Genomic DNA, 15,548 nt, shown 5'->3' on the forward strand with positions numbered 1-15,548 from the left:
ACGCGCGGCCAACTCATTAATTGAGCAGTGTTTAATTCACTGCTTAGGCCTCGCCAGCCCGCTCTCCTCTACATACGCGCGACCAACTCATTAATTGAGCAGTGGTTAATTCACTGCTTAGGCCTCGCCAGCCCGCTCTCCTCTACATACGCGCGGCCAACTCATTAATTGAGCAGTGGTTAATTCACTGCTTAGGCCTCGCCAGCCCGCTCTCCTCTACATACGCGCGACCAACTCATTAATTGAGCAGTGGTTCATTCACTGCTTAGGCCTCGCCAGCCCGCTCTCCTCTACATACGCGCGACCAACTCATTAATTGAGCAGTGGTTAATTCACTGCTTAGGCCTCGCCAGCCCGCTCTCCTCTACATACGCGCGACCAACTCATTAATTGAGCAGTGGTTAATTCACTGCTTAGGCCTCGCCAGCCCGCTCTCCTCTACATACGCGCGACCAACTCATTAATTGAGCAGTGGTTCATTCACTGCTTAGGCCTCGCCAGCCCGCTCTCCTCTACATACGCGCGACCAACTCATTAATTGAGCAGTGGTTCATTCACTGCTTAGGCCTCGCCAGCCCGCTCTCCTCTACATACGCGCGACCAACTCATTAATTGAGCAGTGGTTGATTAATTGCTTAGGCCTCGCCAGCCCGCTCTCCTCTACATACGCGCGACCAACTCATTAATTGAGCAGTGGTTCATTCACTGCTTAGGCCTCGCCAGCCCGCTCTCCTCTACATACGCGCGACCAACTCATTAATTGAGCAGTGGTTCATTCACTGCTTAGGCCTCGCCAGCCCGCTCTCCTCTACATACGCGCGACCAACTCATTAATTGAGCAGTGGTTCATTAATTGCTTAGGCCTCGCCAGCCCGCTCTCCTCTACATACGCGCGACCAACTCATTAATTGAGCAGTGGTTAATTCACTGCTTAGGCCTCGCCAGCCCGCTCTCCTCTACATACGCGCGACCAACTCATTAATTGAGCAGTGGTTAATTCACTGCTTAGGCCTCGCCAGCCCGCTCTCCTCTACATACGCGCGACCAACTCATTAATTGAGCAGTGGTTAATTCACTGCTTAGGCCTCGCCAGCCCGCTCTCCTCTACATACGCGCGACCAACTCATTAATTGAGCAGTGGTTCATTCACTGCTTAGGCCTCGCCAGCCCGCTCTCCTCTACATACGCGCGACCAACTCATTAATTGAGCAGTGGTTAATTCACTGCTTAGGCCTCGCCAGCCCGCTCTCCTCTGCATACGCGCGACCAACTCATTAATTGAGCAGTGGTTGATTAATTGCTTAGGCCTCGCCAGCCCGCTCTCCTCTACATACGCGCGACCAACTCATTAATTGAGCAGTGGTTAATTCACTGCTTAGGCCTCGCCAGCCCGCTCTCCTCTACATACGCGCGACCAACTCATTAATTGAGCAGTGTTTGATTAATTGCTTAGGCCTCGCCAGCCCGCTCTCCTCTACATACGCGCGACCAACTCATTAATTGAGCAGTGGTTAGTTCACTGCTTAGGCCTCGCCAGCCCGCTCTCCTCTACATACGCGCGACCAACTCATTAATTGAGCAGTGTTTAATTAATTGCTTAGGCCTCGCCAGCCCGCTCTCCTCTACATACGCGCGACCAACTCATTAATTGAGCAGTGGTTAATTAATTGCTTAGGCCTCGCCAGCCCGCTCTCCTCTACACACGCGCGACCAACTCATTAATTGAGCAGTGGTTAATTCACTGCTTAGGCCTCGCCAGCCCGCTCTCCTCTACATACGCGCGACCAACTCATTAATTGAGCAGTGGTTAATTAATTGCTTAGGCCTCGCCAGCCCGCTCTCCTCTACATACGCGCGACCAACTCATGAATTGAGCAGTGGTTGATTAATTGCTTAGGCCTCGCCAGCCCGCTCTCCTCTACATACGCGCGACCAACTCATTAATTGAGCAGTGTTTAATTCACTGCTTAGGCCTCGCCAGCCCGCTCTCCTCTACATACGCGCGACCAACTCATTAATTGAGCAGTGGTTAATTCACTGCTTAGGCCTCGCCAGCCCGCTCTCCTCTACATACGCGCGACCAACTCATTAATTGAGCAGTGTTTGATTAATTGCTTAGGCCTCGCCAGCCCGCTCTCCTCTACATACGCGCGACCAACTCATTAATTGAGCAGTGGTTAGTTCACTGCTTAGGCCTCGCCAGCCCGCTCTCCTCTACATACGCGCGACCAACTCATTAATTGAGCAGTGTTTAATTAATTGCTTAGGCCTCGCCAGCCCGCTCTCCTCTACATACGCGCGACCAACTCATTAATTGAGCAGTGGTTAATTAATTGCTTAGGCCTCGCCAGCCCGCTCTCCTCTGCATACGCGCGACCAACTCATTAATTGAGCAGTGGTTGATTAATTGCTTAGGCCTCGCCAGCCCGCTCTCCTCTACATACGCGCGACCAACTCATTAATTGAGCAGTGGTTAATTCACTGCTTAGGCCTCGCCAGCCCGCTCTCCTCTACATACGCGCGACCAACTCATTAATTGAGCAGTGTTTAATTAATTGCTTAGGCCTCGCCAGCCCGCTCTCCTCTACATACGCGCGACCAACTCATTAATTGAGCAGTGGTTAATTCACTGCTTAGGCCTCGCCAGCCCGCTCTCCTCTACATACGCGCGACCACCTCATTAATTGAGCAGTGGTTAATTAATTGCTTAGGCCTCGCCAGCCCGCTCTCCTCTACATACGCGCGACCAACTCATTAATTGAGCAGTGGTTAGTTCACTGCTTAGGCCTCGCCAGCCCGCTCTCCTCTGCATACGCGCGACCAACTCATTAATTGAGCAGTGTTTAATTCACTGCTTAGGCCTCGCCAGCCCGCTCTCCTCTACATACGCGCGACCAACTCATTAATTGAGCAGTGGTTAATTAATTGCTTAGGCCTCGCCAGCCCGCTCTCCTCTACATACGCGCGACCAACTCATTAATTGAGCAGTAATTCACTGCTTAGGCCTCGCCAGCCCGCTCTCCTCTACATACGCGCGACCAACTCATTAATTGAGCAGTGGTTCATTCATTGCTTAGGCCTCGCCAGCCCGCTCTCCTCTACATACGCGCGGCCAACTCATTAATTGAGCAGTGGTTCATTCACTGCTTAGGCCTCGCCAGCCCGCTCTCCTCTACATACGCGCGACCAACTCATTAATTGAGCAGTGGTTCATTTGCTTAGGCCTCGCCAGCCCGCTCTCCTCTACATACGCGCGACCAACTCATTAATTGAGCAGTGGTTCATTCACTGCTTAGGCCTCGCCAGCCCGCTCTCCTCTACATACGCGCGGCCAACTCATTAATTGAGCAGTGTTTAATTCACTGCTTAGGCCTCGCCAGCCCGCTCTCCTCTACATACGCGCGACCAACTCATTAATTGAGCAGTGGTTCATTCACTGCTTAGGCCTCGCCAGCCCGCTCTCCTCTACATACGCGCGACCAACTCATTAATTGAGCAGTGGTTAATTCACTGCTTAGGCCTCGCCAGCCCGCTCTCCTCTACATACGCGCGACCAACTCATTAATTGAGCAGTGGTTCATTCACTGCTTCTAGGCCTCGCCAACCAGTTCTCCTCTTCGATGAGCGCCGGCCTCATCTACTCGATCATCACGATGCCGTTCGAGGCTGACCGAGATGGCCTCGAGATGACTCGAGATGGCCCGAGATGTCCTCGAGATGACTCGAGATGGCCCGAGATGGCCCGAGATTGCCCGAGATTCTCCGGGCTCATCTACTCGCCCATGATCGTCTCGACCATGGCTGATGGACTCAGTTGACGGCCAAGAGCCAATAAATGTTCAACTCATCCATTCATTAACTGCCGTTTTCAGACGGCCAAGAACCGGATGGCCTTCCAGACCCCCGACCCCGCCACGGGCACGCCGCCCTAGAAGCGAAAGATCTCCCCATATCTCCCCGTATCTCGTGCCCTAGAAGCGAAAGATCTCCCCATATCTCCCCGTATCTCGAGGCCTAGATGCGGGAGACGTGTTCATGTCTCCCAGCCAGCGCTCGAGAGGACACGTGCTCCGCTGTACTCGACCGCACTCCGCGGCATCCGTGTCCCGTCGTATTCACGCGGTGCTCTTAATGCTCTGCACGAGGCCGTCCTCGCCCTCTCTGAGGTTGGCGTATTCAAACACACGAGCCTTGACGCCCAGCGGCGGCAGTCAGAAGGCAACACAGGGTGACGTCCCAGGAAGGCGAACACGCAATCACGGCCTCTTCACACCGCAGGCTGTGAACAGCGTCGCTTCACACCACCTGCTGTGAACAATCACGGCGTCTTCACACCGCAGGCAAGCTGCCCTTCACCGGCACGATGCAGACCATCGGCGCCGCCGCCCGCTCGAGCATCAAAAGATGCGCTAGTTGACCGGCATGATTTCTTTTTTAGGCGCGCGGCATACACCCGCCCGAGCATCAAAAGAAACACTCGGGCGCCAACTGCCGCTCTGCTTTTTTTTCTTTCTTAGGCGCGGTCGCCCGCTCGAGCGGCCCGCTCTCGCTCTGGTCGGGCTTCCTGCCCTACTACACCTCGCTGTGAACGGCGTCTCTTCACACCTCCAGCTCTGAACAGGTCGGGCTTCCTGCCCTACTACGGCCGCTGCGGCGGCCACACCGTCACGATGTTTGTCTTTGTGGACCAGCTGCGCCTCCTGTACCGGCAGATGCAGTGAGCACCGTTTGCACGGGGGCTGCTCGACGGGGCTCCGCTGTTGCTACTGTTGCTGCTGTCACCTCCGGTCCACACGCGGGTACTCCCGTGCAAGGGTAGCATGGACGGCACACAGCGTCTACGCACTAGATGAGTCACACATTACACTGAGTCGTGTGCACTTACGTTATTTATTGACGGGGGTTCCGCGCCGGCCGCGATAAAATGAAAGTGTGCTAGTGTGTAACCATTTTTGCCGGGGCCCCGCATTGCCACACATGTGCACATCGGCGCAACATGTACATGTGCACATCGGCGCTGCGGACCACCGGTCCTGGGCAGCTCCTGGGCTCCTGGCAGCCGGGTGACAGGGCGATGCGCGATCGCTTTATTTCACGGCCGTGGGAGGGTGGGAGTTGGGAGACGCCCCCGACGCGGCCCCGACCCCCATCGTCCCGCCGCGTGGCGCGTGGCCAAGGTACTCTCTCTTGGCGCCAGAAGCGAACGTGCAGTGTCGTGGAAGGTGCGCTCTCAGGGCTGCAAGCTATTCCCCGCTACGTCGCCGCCACTGCTGGTACGGCTAGCCCCTCGCCCATGCCCTCGCCCCTCGCCCCACAAGAGCGCCAGCCGTCCCCTTCCCTTCCTCAACCACTCGCCCAGGGACAACACGAAGCCGCCGCCGGAGGAGCTGCTGCCCGAGGAGGTGCTTGCTCGCGACAGGCGCGCAAAGAGGTCAGCCTTGACCACTGGCTCCGCCCCAAGGTCGCGCATCACGTGGCGCAGGCTAAGGGCGGGGGGGGTGGCAGGGGCGACATCAGGTGAAGTTTAGCAGAGGCTCGAGACGAAGAGAGAGTCTTATTGTGGACCTGATCTTGCGATGGTCGGCGCCGGGGTAGAGAGGCACCGCCACCAGATCAAACAGCTTGTATGGCGGCTGCTGCAGCACGTCCGGCGCCAGCTCAAAATAGCGCGCAAAGACGCAGGCTCCCCTCTCCTCGTCCTGCTCGTTCACCAGCGCGATCGGCATCCTAGCGTCCATCGCCCGCTGCACTGTCGCTGTCACCACGCCCCCAGCGTCCGTGAAGGCCCTCTCGTTCAAGTAGATGAGGAGCGCCACCGTGCCGGGAGGTTGGGCTGCGCCTGCCGCGAGGACAGCTCCCGCCTCCTCGATCCTGACTGTGCTGTCGCTGCTCGTCCGAACTGCGGTGGCCCGGACTTCGTTGGCCACCGCCCGCGCCCCCACGTTCGCGTCACAAGTCAAGATTGTAATGCAAGGCGGAGGAAAGCGGAACGGAGAGAGCTCACCCGGCAGTGTGAGACCGCGATCGAGGTCGCTGGGGATCGAGATGTAGTAGGGCAACTGTCGCAGCACCCGCAACGCGATCTCCTTTAGCGACACAACCTATGGTGACGCAGCAGTCTCACGGCCGGCGGCGTGGCGGAGGGGGGTTGGGCGCATTCGTCGAGCCTGGTAGTCGTGCAGCCGCAGCCAGGGCACTGGATCTTGCGCAAAGACTCTGGCGACCACGACCTCCGCGCTAGGGATGCCGGGTACTTGCGGTGCGAAGCAACGACGGGCCTCAGCCTGCATCTCCTCGACCGTAGCACCTACTCGGTGGCAGTCACCAAATAGCGGAAGCGTAGCCTAGGTGTCTCAGAGGACAGACCAAAGCTCACCTCCTTTCTCCTTGTCCGCCTCAATCACCGCCTCGATGGGCTTGTTATTGGCGAGAGCCGCGTAGACCTCGCGCCGGCAGTTGCGACTCGCGAAGTAACCCGAGGAGAGAAAGATTAGCACCACGGCCGCATCGGCCACCGCCTCCTCAAGCTTGCCGATGTCGTCCAAGTTGACCACGTCGAGCCAGATGCGGATGCCGGGTAGCATCAGCTGCAGCTGCCGAACTAGCGTGTGGGTCTGGTCTTGCCCGGTCTTCCACACGTGGGAGACAAAGAGATGAAAGTGCACCTCCTTTGGCATGCTTAGCAACGGCGGGCTGTTTGTGGAGACGGCGCGTAGGGCCGGGGTTGTGGCGGCGGCGTGAAACACCAGGTGCGTGAGCGACAGGAGTACATGCAAGACCAGCAGGCAGATTCCAAACAGAACGAAGAAGGAGAAGATCCCCTCCGCGCTGAAGCCAAACACGTCGCATGCATCTGAATAGCTGTCGCACATCTTGAATACGAGAACGGTCAGGTAGGAGATGACGAGCGCCAAGTTCGACATGTGTGCCAGCCAGTTGTCCTCGTCGCGTCGGAAGGGCTGGACCCAGATCTCGAGAGACAGGAAGAGGATCGAAACGAGAAGCGCGACAAGTACGCGCGCGCCTGCGTGCTGCTCATCGATCAGCATGACAAAGCTGGTAACCGTCAGCTTTCGAAGCACCTCCAGCACCTCCCACAGATAAACCTCAGGCCTGTAGTCGGACCAGAGGAACCGGACGGAGGCCGAAGCGTGCGTCACCCTCCCCGCTCGAATCGTGCGGCGGCATGCAAGGAGGAAGATCAGGTACAGCGCCGGCACGCCAGCAGGCCAGAGGGGGATGAGGCCGTAAGCCCACCGCTCGAGCCGCTGGTGCGACGGCGTGCCGCACTCCATCGAGTAGTCGGAATGCAGGTACGACCTCGTCGTGCCGGTAGCGTCGTTGTACACAAAGGCGTCACACAGAAAACTGCGAAATATGAGCGAGGAGATGGAGGGGAGCAAGAGGAAGCTAAGAAAAAGGCCTGCTGGCAGGGCCGAGCGCAGGCCAGAGGAGGCGAGAGCGACTAGGCCGGTCTCGTGGCGCCGTCCCCTGCAGCGAGCCGCGACGGCTATCTGCACGGCCAGCAGCAAGAAGAGGGCGTACGGAGTGAACGCCGCCCCGATGAGCTGATGGAGCTTGGTCCCGTAGCACTTGGAGGGCACAGCCAGGTCGGCGAAGCGGAAGGCGGCGGTGAGACCCCGTTGCAGGTCGTCGATCGCACCGCCAACGAGCGTATCCGGCGCCGTGAGGACGTAAACGGATGGGATAGCGGCGAGACACTGGTAGAAGGAGATGGCGATTTTGAGCTTCGTCCAGAGTCCCGCGCTCTTCGCCATCTCCGCACCGGCGCGGCCCCTTCTCAGCAGCTTCGCCAGGCACTCGCGCTTAGGTTCCCACTTGCCCTTCAGCAAGGCGGCCGCCGCCACCACGATCCCAGCCCCGAGCAACACGGACACCGCGATCACGGCAAGGCGCCACTCACCAGGACAATCGACGCAGTGCCGATTCGCGAGGCTAAAGTATCTCCCGCCCTCGGAGCAGACCTGGCATAGCGGACCGGTGTGGCCCGCGGCGCAGTAAGGACCTCGAATCTCTTTGCGGCTGGCTAGAGCTCGGCCAGCGGACGTGTCGGCGGCAGGGCTCGAGCCGATACAGATGTCCAAGCCGTCGCAGGCGTAGAGCCGAGCGGTGTCGGGCGAGGCGCGCCAGTAGCCACGTCCGACACCGAGGGACGTGATGGTGGTAGGCGTGCTGCAGTTGGCGTTCGGCGGGCATGGCTTGCAGTGCTCTGTCGGTGTCGTCCAGATGTCTTTCGGGTCTGCGCTCGAGTCGAGGAGGTAGAAGCCATCAGTGCAGATGGAGCAAGTGTTGCTGCGGCCTGCACTACTGAGGGGATGCGGACAGCGGGTGCACTCGCCCTGGCCACGGTTTGCTGCGTACGTCCCGGGCTCGCACTCCACACATGAACCGGTGCCCTCTGCCGATGCGGTGCCGGGAGGACAGGGGCCGCCGCAAGCGCTGCTTGACTGGTCATTTGGGTCTGTCGAGCTGCGCAGGCCGGCGGCGCAGGGGAACGGGAAGTCCTGCTCGACGGGCAGCAGCGGCAGCTGGTAGAGGCTCTTGCCGAGGAGGGAGGGGTCGCCCCCCCAGCCAGTCGTTGGGTCCCAGTTGCAGGGCTGCACACGAGTGGGCTTCTGGCAGAACCAGCCGTCGGCGATCGTCGCGAGACAAGCCGCCTGCTTCTCCGGTTCGCTGTGACGGCGGCAAGCCTCCTGCTTCTGACCTGATGACGGCTCGATCGCATCGGTGAGCGAGCAATCGTCGCGGTGCTCGAGGCAAGCCGTCTGCTTGCACACACCGCGCTCGTCGCAGCAATCATATGCGTAACACGAGGAGTAAGCGCACGCCTCCCGGTACACCTCGCAGCGCGCGTTTGGCAGCCAGCGGCCGGCCGGGGCGGGGAGGGCGTAGGCGACCTCGCCAGCGAGCAGGAAGATAGAGCGCCCCTCTTGGGCCAAGCAGTCGATGATGAGAGTGCCGTCGCTTAAAGTTGTGCGCCCGCCCGCCGAGTAGAGTCCGCCGCCAGACTCTGTGGCGCTGCAGTTGGAGATGTTGGAGCGGGCCAGGCTGGCTGAGCCCGAGGCCACGTACACTGCTCCGCCCCGCATGGCATTGCAGCCGGAGATGGTCGAGTAGGCAACGATGAGGTCGTTGGTACTTGTGTATGCAGCTCCGCTCCGCTGCAAGGGCCACGCGTAGACGCCGCCGCCGGCCTGCGGTTGCGAGGAAGGAGCGGGGCGAGGCAGCCGTGGCCCTCTCGCCCCGCTGCCGTGTGGCGCTGCTGGAGTCTGCTAGCTCTACGCGGCGCACATTGCCAGCCGAGCAGCTCGTCACGGCCGAGCCGATTATCGAGACCGCACCGCTGTCCTCCGCGGAGACGCCGCCGCCGTCCTGCGGTTGCGAGGAGAGAGCGGGGTGAGGCAGCCGTGGCCCTCTCCATCTCGCGCCCCGCTGCCGGGCGCCGCTGCAGGGGCGCGGCTAGCTCTACGCGGCGCACCTCGCCAGCCGAGCAGCCCGATACATCCGAGTCGATTATCGAGACTGCACCGCTGGAATACGCGCTGACGACGCCGCCGTTCTGCGGTTGCGAGGAGAGAGCGGGGTGAGGCAGCCGTGGCCCTCTGCATCTCTCGCCCCGCTGCCGTGCGGCGCTGCAGGGGTGGCGGCTAGCTCTACGCGGCGCACCCAGCCAGCAGAGCAGCCCGACACGTTGGAGCCGATTATCGAGACCGCACCACTGGACTCCGCGGAGACGACGCCGCCGGCCTGCGGTTGCGAGGAGAGAGCGGGGTGAGGCAGCCGTGGCCCTCTCCATCTCGCGCCCCGCTGCCGGGCGGCGCTGCTGGAGTGCGGCTAGCTCTACGCGGCGCACAGCAGAAGCAGAGCAGCCCGTCACGGCCGAGCCGATTAGCGAGACCGCACCGCTGTACCACGCGTAGACGACGCCGCCGTACTGCAGTTGCGAGGAGAGAGCGGGGTGAGGCAAGCCGCGGCCCTCTCCATCTCCCGCCCCGCTGCCGGGCGGCGCTGCTGGAGTGCGGCTAGCTCTACGCGGCGCACAGAGCCAGCAGAGCAGCTCGTCACGTTCGAGCCGATTAGCGAGACCGCACCGCTGTTATACGCGTAGACGACGCCGCCACGCTGCGGTTGCGAGGAGAGAGCGGGATGAGGCAGCCGCGATCCTCTCTATCTCTCGCCCCGCTGCCGTGCAGCGCTGCAGGGCGGCTAGCTCTACGCGGCGCACATAGCCAGCAGAGCAGCCCGACACGTTCGAGCCGGTTATCGAGACCGCATCGCTGCCAATCGCGTAGACGCCGCCGCCGCGCTGCGGTTGCGAGGAGAGAGCGGGGTGAGGCAGCCGTGGCCCTCTCCATCTCTCGCCCCGCTGCCGTGCGGCGCTGCTGGAGGGAGGCTAGCTCTACGCGGCGCACAGTGCCAGCCGAGCAGCCCGACACGGTCGAGCCGCTTATCGAGACCGCACCGCTGCCACCCGTGAAGACGATGCCGCCGTGCTGCGGTTGCGAGGAGAGAGCGGGGTGAGGCAGCCGTGGCCCTCTCCATCTCTCGCCCCGCTGCCGTGCGGCGCTGCAGGAGTGCGGCTAGCTCTACGCGGCGCACAGTGCCAGCCGAGCAGCCCGACACGGTCGAGCCGATGATCGAGACCGCACCGCTGTTCTGATTGGCGTAGACGACGCCGCCGTACTGCGGTTGCGAGGAGAGAGCGGGGTGAGGCACCCATGGCCCTCTTATCTCTCTCGCCCCGCTGTCGTGCGGCGCTGCAGGCGGCTAGCTCTACGCGGCGCACATAAGAAGCAGAGCAGCCCGACACGGTCGAGCCGATGATCGAGACCGCACCGCTGTCCCACGCGTAGACGACGCCGCCCCACTGCGGTTGCGAGAAGAGAGCGGGGTGAGGCAGCCGTGACCCTCTGATCTCTCGCCTCGCTGCCGTGCGGCGCTGCATGGGCGCGGCTAGCTCTACGCGGCGCACCCCGTACTCGCCAGCCGAGCAATCTCTGACCGTCGAGTCGATGATCTCGACGTCGCCTGCGCCGTCCGCGTTCACAACGCCGCCGTAGGTCGCCCTCCCATTGACGAGGGTCAGCCCCCGCAGGGTGAGGCTGCAGCCGCCCGAGAGGTTAAAGAGCCTGGTCTGCCCCTGGCCGTCGAGCGTCGCGCCCTTGCCGCTGCTCGCGACGGTCACCTTGATGTTGGAGGTGCACCAGATCTGATTGCGCAGCTTGATGTGCTCATTCGGCGCCAGGAAGATGGAGATGTCGGTACTAGACCTCTCGACAAGGGAGCGGAGCCGAGCCCCGGCCGTCACAGCAACAAAGCCAGGAATCAGCGGCGGCAGCGGGGCTAGCGGCAGCGGCGGCGGGGAAGGCGGCAATGACGGCGGTCGTGGTGGTGAGGGCGGCGATGGCGGTGGTGGTGGCGGTGAAGGCGGCAATGGCGGCGGTCGTGGTGGTAAGCGCGGTGGTGGCGGTGAAGGCGGCAATGCCGGCGGTCGTGGTGGTGAGCGCGGTGGTGGCGGTGAAGGCGGCAATGCCGGCGGTCGTGGTGGTGAGCGCGGTGGTGGCGGCAATGCAGGCGGCGATGGCGGCCGGGTCGCCCAGCAGATCTGACAGCGGGGAGAATGGCGACATCAGACGTGAGTAGAATAGGGTCGGCCAGTGAGCCCAGGGCTAGGCCCAGGGCGCGCCTTCCACCCCGACCTGATGACGCCGCTGTCCGAGACCCACTCGATGATGCCGTCCTCCACCACCACGCCCTCCGGCCCACGGCTTCCGCAGTACTTCTTGCCGCTGACCGTGAGGTAGTCACTTTCGCAGAAGCTGAACCCCTCCACATCAAAGGCCACCACCTCAAGGCCGACCGCCGGCACACCAGTGATGATGCAATCCTCGTTGTTGCTGTAACTCTCCGGGTAGTTTGGCGACGTGGCGCACGAGCCGCCGTCGGTGATGCAGCACGGGCCGGTGAGTTGCAGCGGCAAGTGCGGCACAACAAAGGTGAACGTCTTCTCAAACCCATCCTCGAGCGTGAGACCGCCCTGTCCGAGCCCGCTCCACTCGGCGCCTTGCCAGCCGTCGCCTCTCGAGTCGTGCATGTAGAGTTGACACAGCATGCCCGGAGAGACGACGGCAGAGAACGACTGCCGCCGATTCGGACCTCCCTCGGCCATCGATGCCACCTGCTCTCCATCGCAATAGAGCTCCCAGCTCCTCTGCGCGCCGTTCTTGCCATTGCTGAGGGTGATTGGGTACGCGACAGCTGGCGCGAGGGGCGGCTGCGGTGGCGATGGTAGCGGCAGCGGTAGTGGCGATTGCGCCGGCGGGTGCAGTGACGCGGGCGAGGGGGGGGGTGCCGATCGCGCAGCCATCGCGGTTAGGGCATTCGCAGGACGCACGCAAAAGTAAACTGATTTTTTTCTTTCACGACACTGGGTGCGCGCGGCAAAGGCGGGCAGTGAGCGCCCTCCGCCGACGTGGAGAGGACGGGGCAGCGCAGACACCGGACAGGGCAGCCCGTGTCATAACGAGAGCGAGAGCGTGCGCGGTCACGGGCACGACTCTGACGTACGGAACGTAATTTTGGCGCGCGCTCGTGGGTGAGCGCGGCCACATGGCCAAGGGTGGGCCCGCCTCATGTCAATAGTGATGCGCCGCAGCAGCCATAGCGGCTTCGTCCAGCCCCGGGTCCATGTACTGCGGCGGCGGCGGCGGGTGCTGCTGCTGCTGCTGCTGCTGCTGCTGTTGCTGCTGCTGCTGCTGCTGCTGCTGCGGTGGCGGCGGCTGGTGCGGCTGCAGCCCTGCCTGGTTTGGCTGGTGCGGTGTTGGAGGCGGCCACACCTGAGCCAAGGCGCCACGTTGGTGTGGCTCGTCGCCGCTGCCGCCTCCGCCCGCCTGCGGGTGCTGCCACGCGACAGCCGGCGCCGCGCCGCCGGCGGGGCCGCAGTGCCGCATGCCGTAGCAAGCCACCTAGTTGATAGGTAGATACTAGTAATGAGCTATGAACTAAGGCGGGGCAGCAGTGCCGCGTGCCACAGCTGGCCTGCGCCATGCACACACCGAGGCCGGAGTCGGAATCAAACACGGTGTGGGGTACTGCCCGTGTATTCAGAGCACCGCGTGAGTACGAGGCTGGCGAATACGCTGAATACCGCGGAGTGTGGCGGAGAACGGCGGAGTCCGTGTCCTCTCGAGCGCTGGCTGGGAGACATTATCACGTCTCCCGCTTCTAGGGCACGAGATACGGGGAGATATGGGGAGGTACGGGGAGATACGGGGAGATACGGGGAGGTACGGGGAGATGTCGGGAGATATGGGGAGATGCGGGGAGATATGGGGAGATGTTCCGCTTCTAGGGCAGCTGGCCGGCGCGGCGCCCGGCGGCGCGGGAGAGGGTAGCGGTCTCTTGCCGCCGCCGCCGCCGCCCGGGCCTGCCACACGCAAACAAGTGAGTAAGTACAGAGAGCACTGTGCATGCTACGTGTGCGTGCTACGTGTGCGTGAGCATACCCCCAGGTGTGAGTGAGAGCATGGCGCGTGTGCGTGAGGACGTGCCACGTATGAGAGAGAGAAGCGAGGGAGCGACAAGATCATGCCACGTATGAGAGGAGGGAGCCACAAGATCATGCCACGTATGAGAGAGAGAAGCGAGGGAGCGACAAGATCATGCTACGTATGAGAGGAGGGAGCGACAAGATCATGCTACGTATGAGAGAGAGAAGCGAGGGAGCGACAAGATCATGCTACGTATGAGAGGAGGGAGCCACAAGATCATGCCACGTATGAGAGAGAGAAGCGAGGGAGCGACAAGATCATGCTACGTATGAGAGGAGGGAGCCACAAGATCATGCCACGTATGAGAGAGAGAAGCGAGGGAGCGACGAGTTCATGCTACGTATGAGAGGAGGGAGCCACAAGATCATGCCACGTATGAGAGAGAGAAGCGAGGGAGCGACAAGATCATGCTACGTGTGAGAGGAGGGAGCCACAAGATCATGCCACGTATGAGAGAGAGAAGCGAGGGAGCGACGAGATCATGCTACGTATGAGAGGAGGGAGCCACAAGATCATGCCACGTATGAGAGAGAGAAGCGAGGGAGCGACACGATCATGCTACGTATGAGAGGAGGGAGCCACAAGATCATGCCACGTATGAGAGAGAGAAGCGAGGGAGCGACAAGATCATGCTACGTATGAGAGGAGGGAGCCACAAGATCATGCTACGTATGAGAGAGAGAAGCGAGGGAGCGACACGACCATGCTAGTGTGCGTGAGCATGGCATGGTGAGCGGTGACCACCTCCCGCCACGGCGAGGTCGTCGCCAAACTGAGCGTGGCCCTACGGGGCATGTCGCGGACGTGTCCTGGACATGCCACGGCGCACTGTGCAGCACGATCGGCAGCTCGACCTAGCACCACACCTCCAGGGTCTCGAATCCAAGCGCGGGTTCAGGTCCCGTGGGTGGTGTGGGAGCAGCGCGCCGCGTCCCCAAACTGAGCATGCCGCCGCAGCTGCGGAGGACCGGGCGGGCCGGGGGGCGGCAGGGCGGCGGGCGCGGCGGCGGCGGCCGGCTTGGCTCGCTTTGCCTAGCGAGATTCCCCGAGATCACCCGAGATCACCCGAGATTAGGCTTGGCCCGCTTTGCCTAGCGAGATTCCCCGAGATCACCCGAGATCACCCGAGATTAGGCTTGGCCCGCTTTGCCTAGCGAGATTCCCCGAGATCACCCGAGATCACCCGAGATGAGGCTTGGCCCGCTTTGCCGAGCGAGATTCCCCGAGATCACCCGAGATCCCCCGAGATTAGGCTTGGCCCGCTTTGCCTAGCGAGATTCCCCGAGATCCCCCGAGATCCCCCGAGATTAGGCTTGGCCCGTTTTGCCTAGCGAGATTCCCCGAGATCACCCGAGATCCCCCGAGATTAGGCTTGCCCCGCTTTGCCTAGCGAGATTCCCCGAGATCCCCCGAGATCCCCCGAGATTAAGCTTGGCCCGTTTTCCCGACCGGCAAAAAGAGGTGCGGTGAGGGGTAGCAGCGGCAGCGGCAGCGGCAGACAGGGTGGTTAAAGCTGCCGTTGAAGCTGGACGACGTTCCAGCGCCCCTTCATTTTTTTTCCACAAACCCCCCCCCCCCCCCCCACACCACGGCGCTTGTGTGCGGTCCGAGCCTGCCTGTTCTTCGCCTGCTCTCCATCTACCTCGAGGCACAGAGCCCCCTCCAGGCAGCGGTGAGGTGTGGCGGCGGTGCGGCGAGGGCAGCAGCGGAAGGGAGAGCGGCAGTGGGGGTGGCAGCGGCAGGGGGGCATCTCGGGCCATCTCGGGCCATCTCGGGGCATCTCGGGCCATCTCGGGTAATCTCGGGGCATCTCGTGCCATCTCGGGTAATCTCGGGTAATCTCGGGTAATCTCGGGAGGCAGGCCTCCGTCACGTACTCCTTGTCGTACACAGAGAGGCCGAGAGCCGGGCCTGGGGTAGGTTCGTCAAACGAGTGACTAATTAACTAAGGCCGAGTGCCGGGCCTGGGGTAGGTAA

At 61.8% G+C, this 15,548-nt stretch overlaps 2 protein-coding genes across 2 annotated transcripts in view; both read right to left on the bottom strand.

The window, feature by feature from the left end:
- Positions 1-5,230: 5,230 nt before the first annotated feature.
- Positions 5,231-12,190, bottom strand: EMIHUDRAFT_221430 (hypothetical protein; the record flags this gene model as incomplete). The annotated part of the gene is made up of 14 exons (XM_005756645.1): positions 5,231-5,483; positions 5,566-6,101; positions 6,198-6,307; positions 6,377-7,844; positions 9,313-9,393; positions 9,500-9,580; positions 9,688-9,768; positions 9,875-9,955; positions 10,063-10,143; positions 10,247-10,327; positions 10,434-10,514; positions 10,621-10,704; positions 10,808-10,888; positions 11,744-12,190. 14 exons carry the CDS (start codon positions 12,188-12,190, stop codon positions 5,231-5,233), a joined length of 3,546 nt encoding a protein of 1,181 aa, XP_005756702.1.
- Positions 12,191-12,416: 226 nt separating this feature from the next.
- Positions 12,417-15,548, bottom strand: part of EMIHUDRAFT_439245 (hypothetical protein) — a 4,410-nt gene continuing 1,278 nt past the window's right edge. The window contains exons 4-8 of the mRNA XM_005756646.1: positions 15,436-15,482; positions 14,499-14,603; positions 14,316-14,355; positions 13,383-13,447; positions 12,417-12,986 (exon numbers count right to left, since the gene is read on the bottom strand). Of these exons, the coding sequence (XP_005756703.1) occupies positions 12,657-12,986; positions 13,383-13,447; positions 14,316-14,355; positions 14,499-14,603; positions 15,436-15,482 (587 nt within the window). The 3' untranslated portion in view covers positions 12,417-12,656. The remainder of the gene's footprint in view (positions 12,987-13,382; positions 13,448-14,315; positions 14,356-14,498; positions 14,604-15,435; positions 15,483-15,548) is intronic.

Source organism: Emiliania huxleyi (genome assembly GCF_000372725.1).
Source record: "Emiliania huxleyi CCMP1516 unplaced genomic scaffold EMIHUscaffold_96, whole genome shotgun sequence".
NCBI lineage: Eukaryota > Haptophyta > Isochrysidales > Noelaerhabdaceae > Emiliania > Emiliania huxleyi.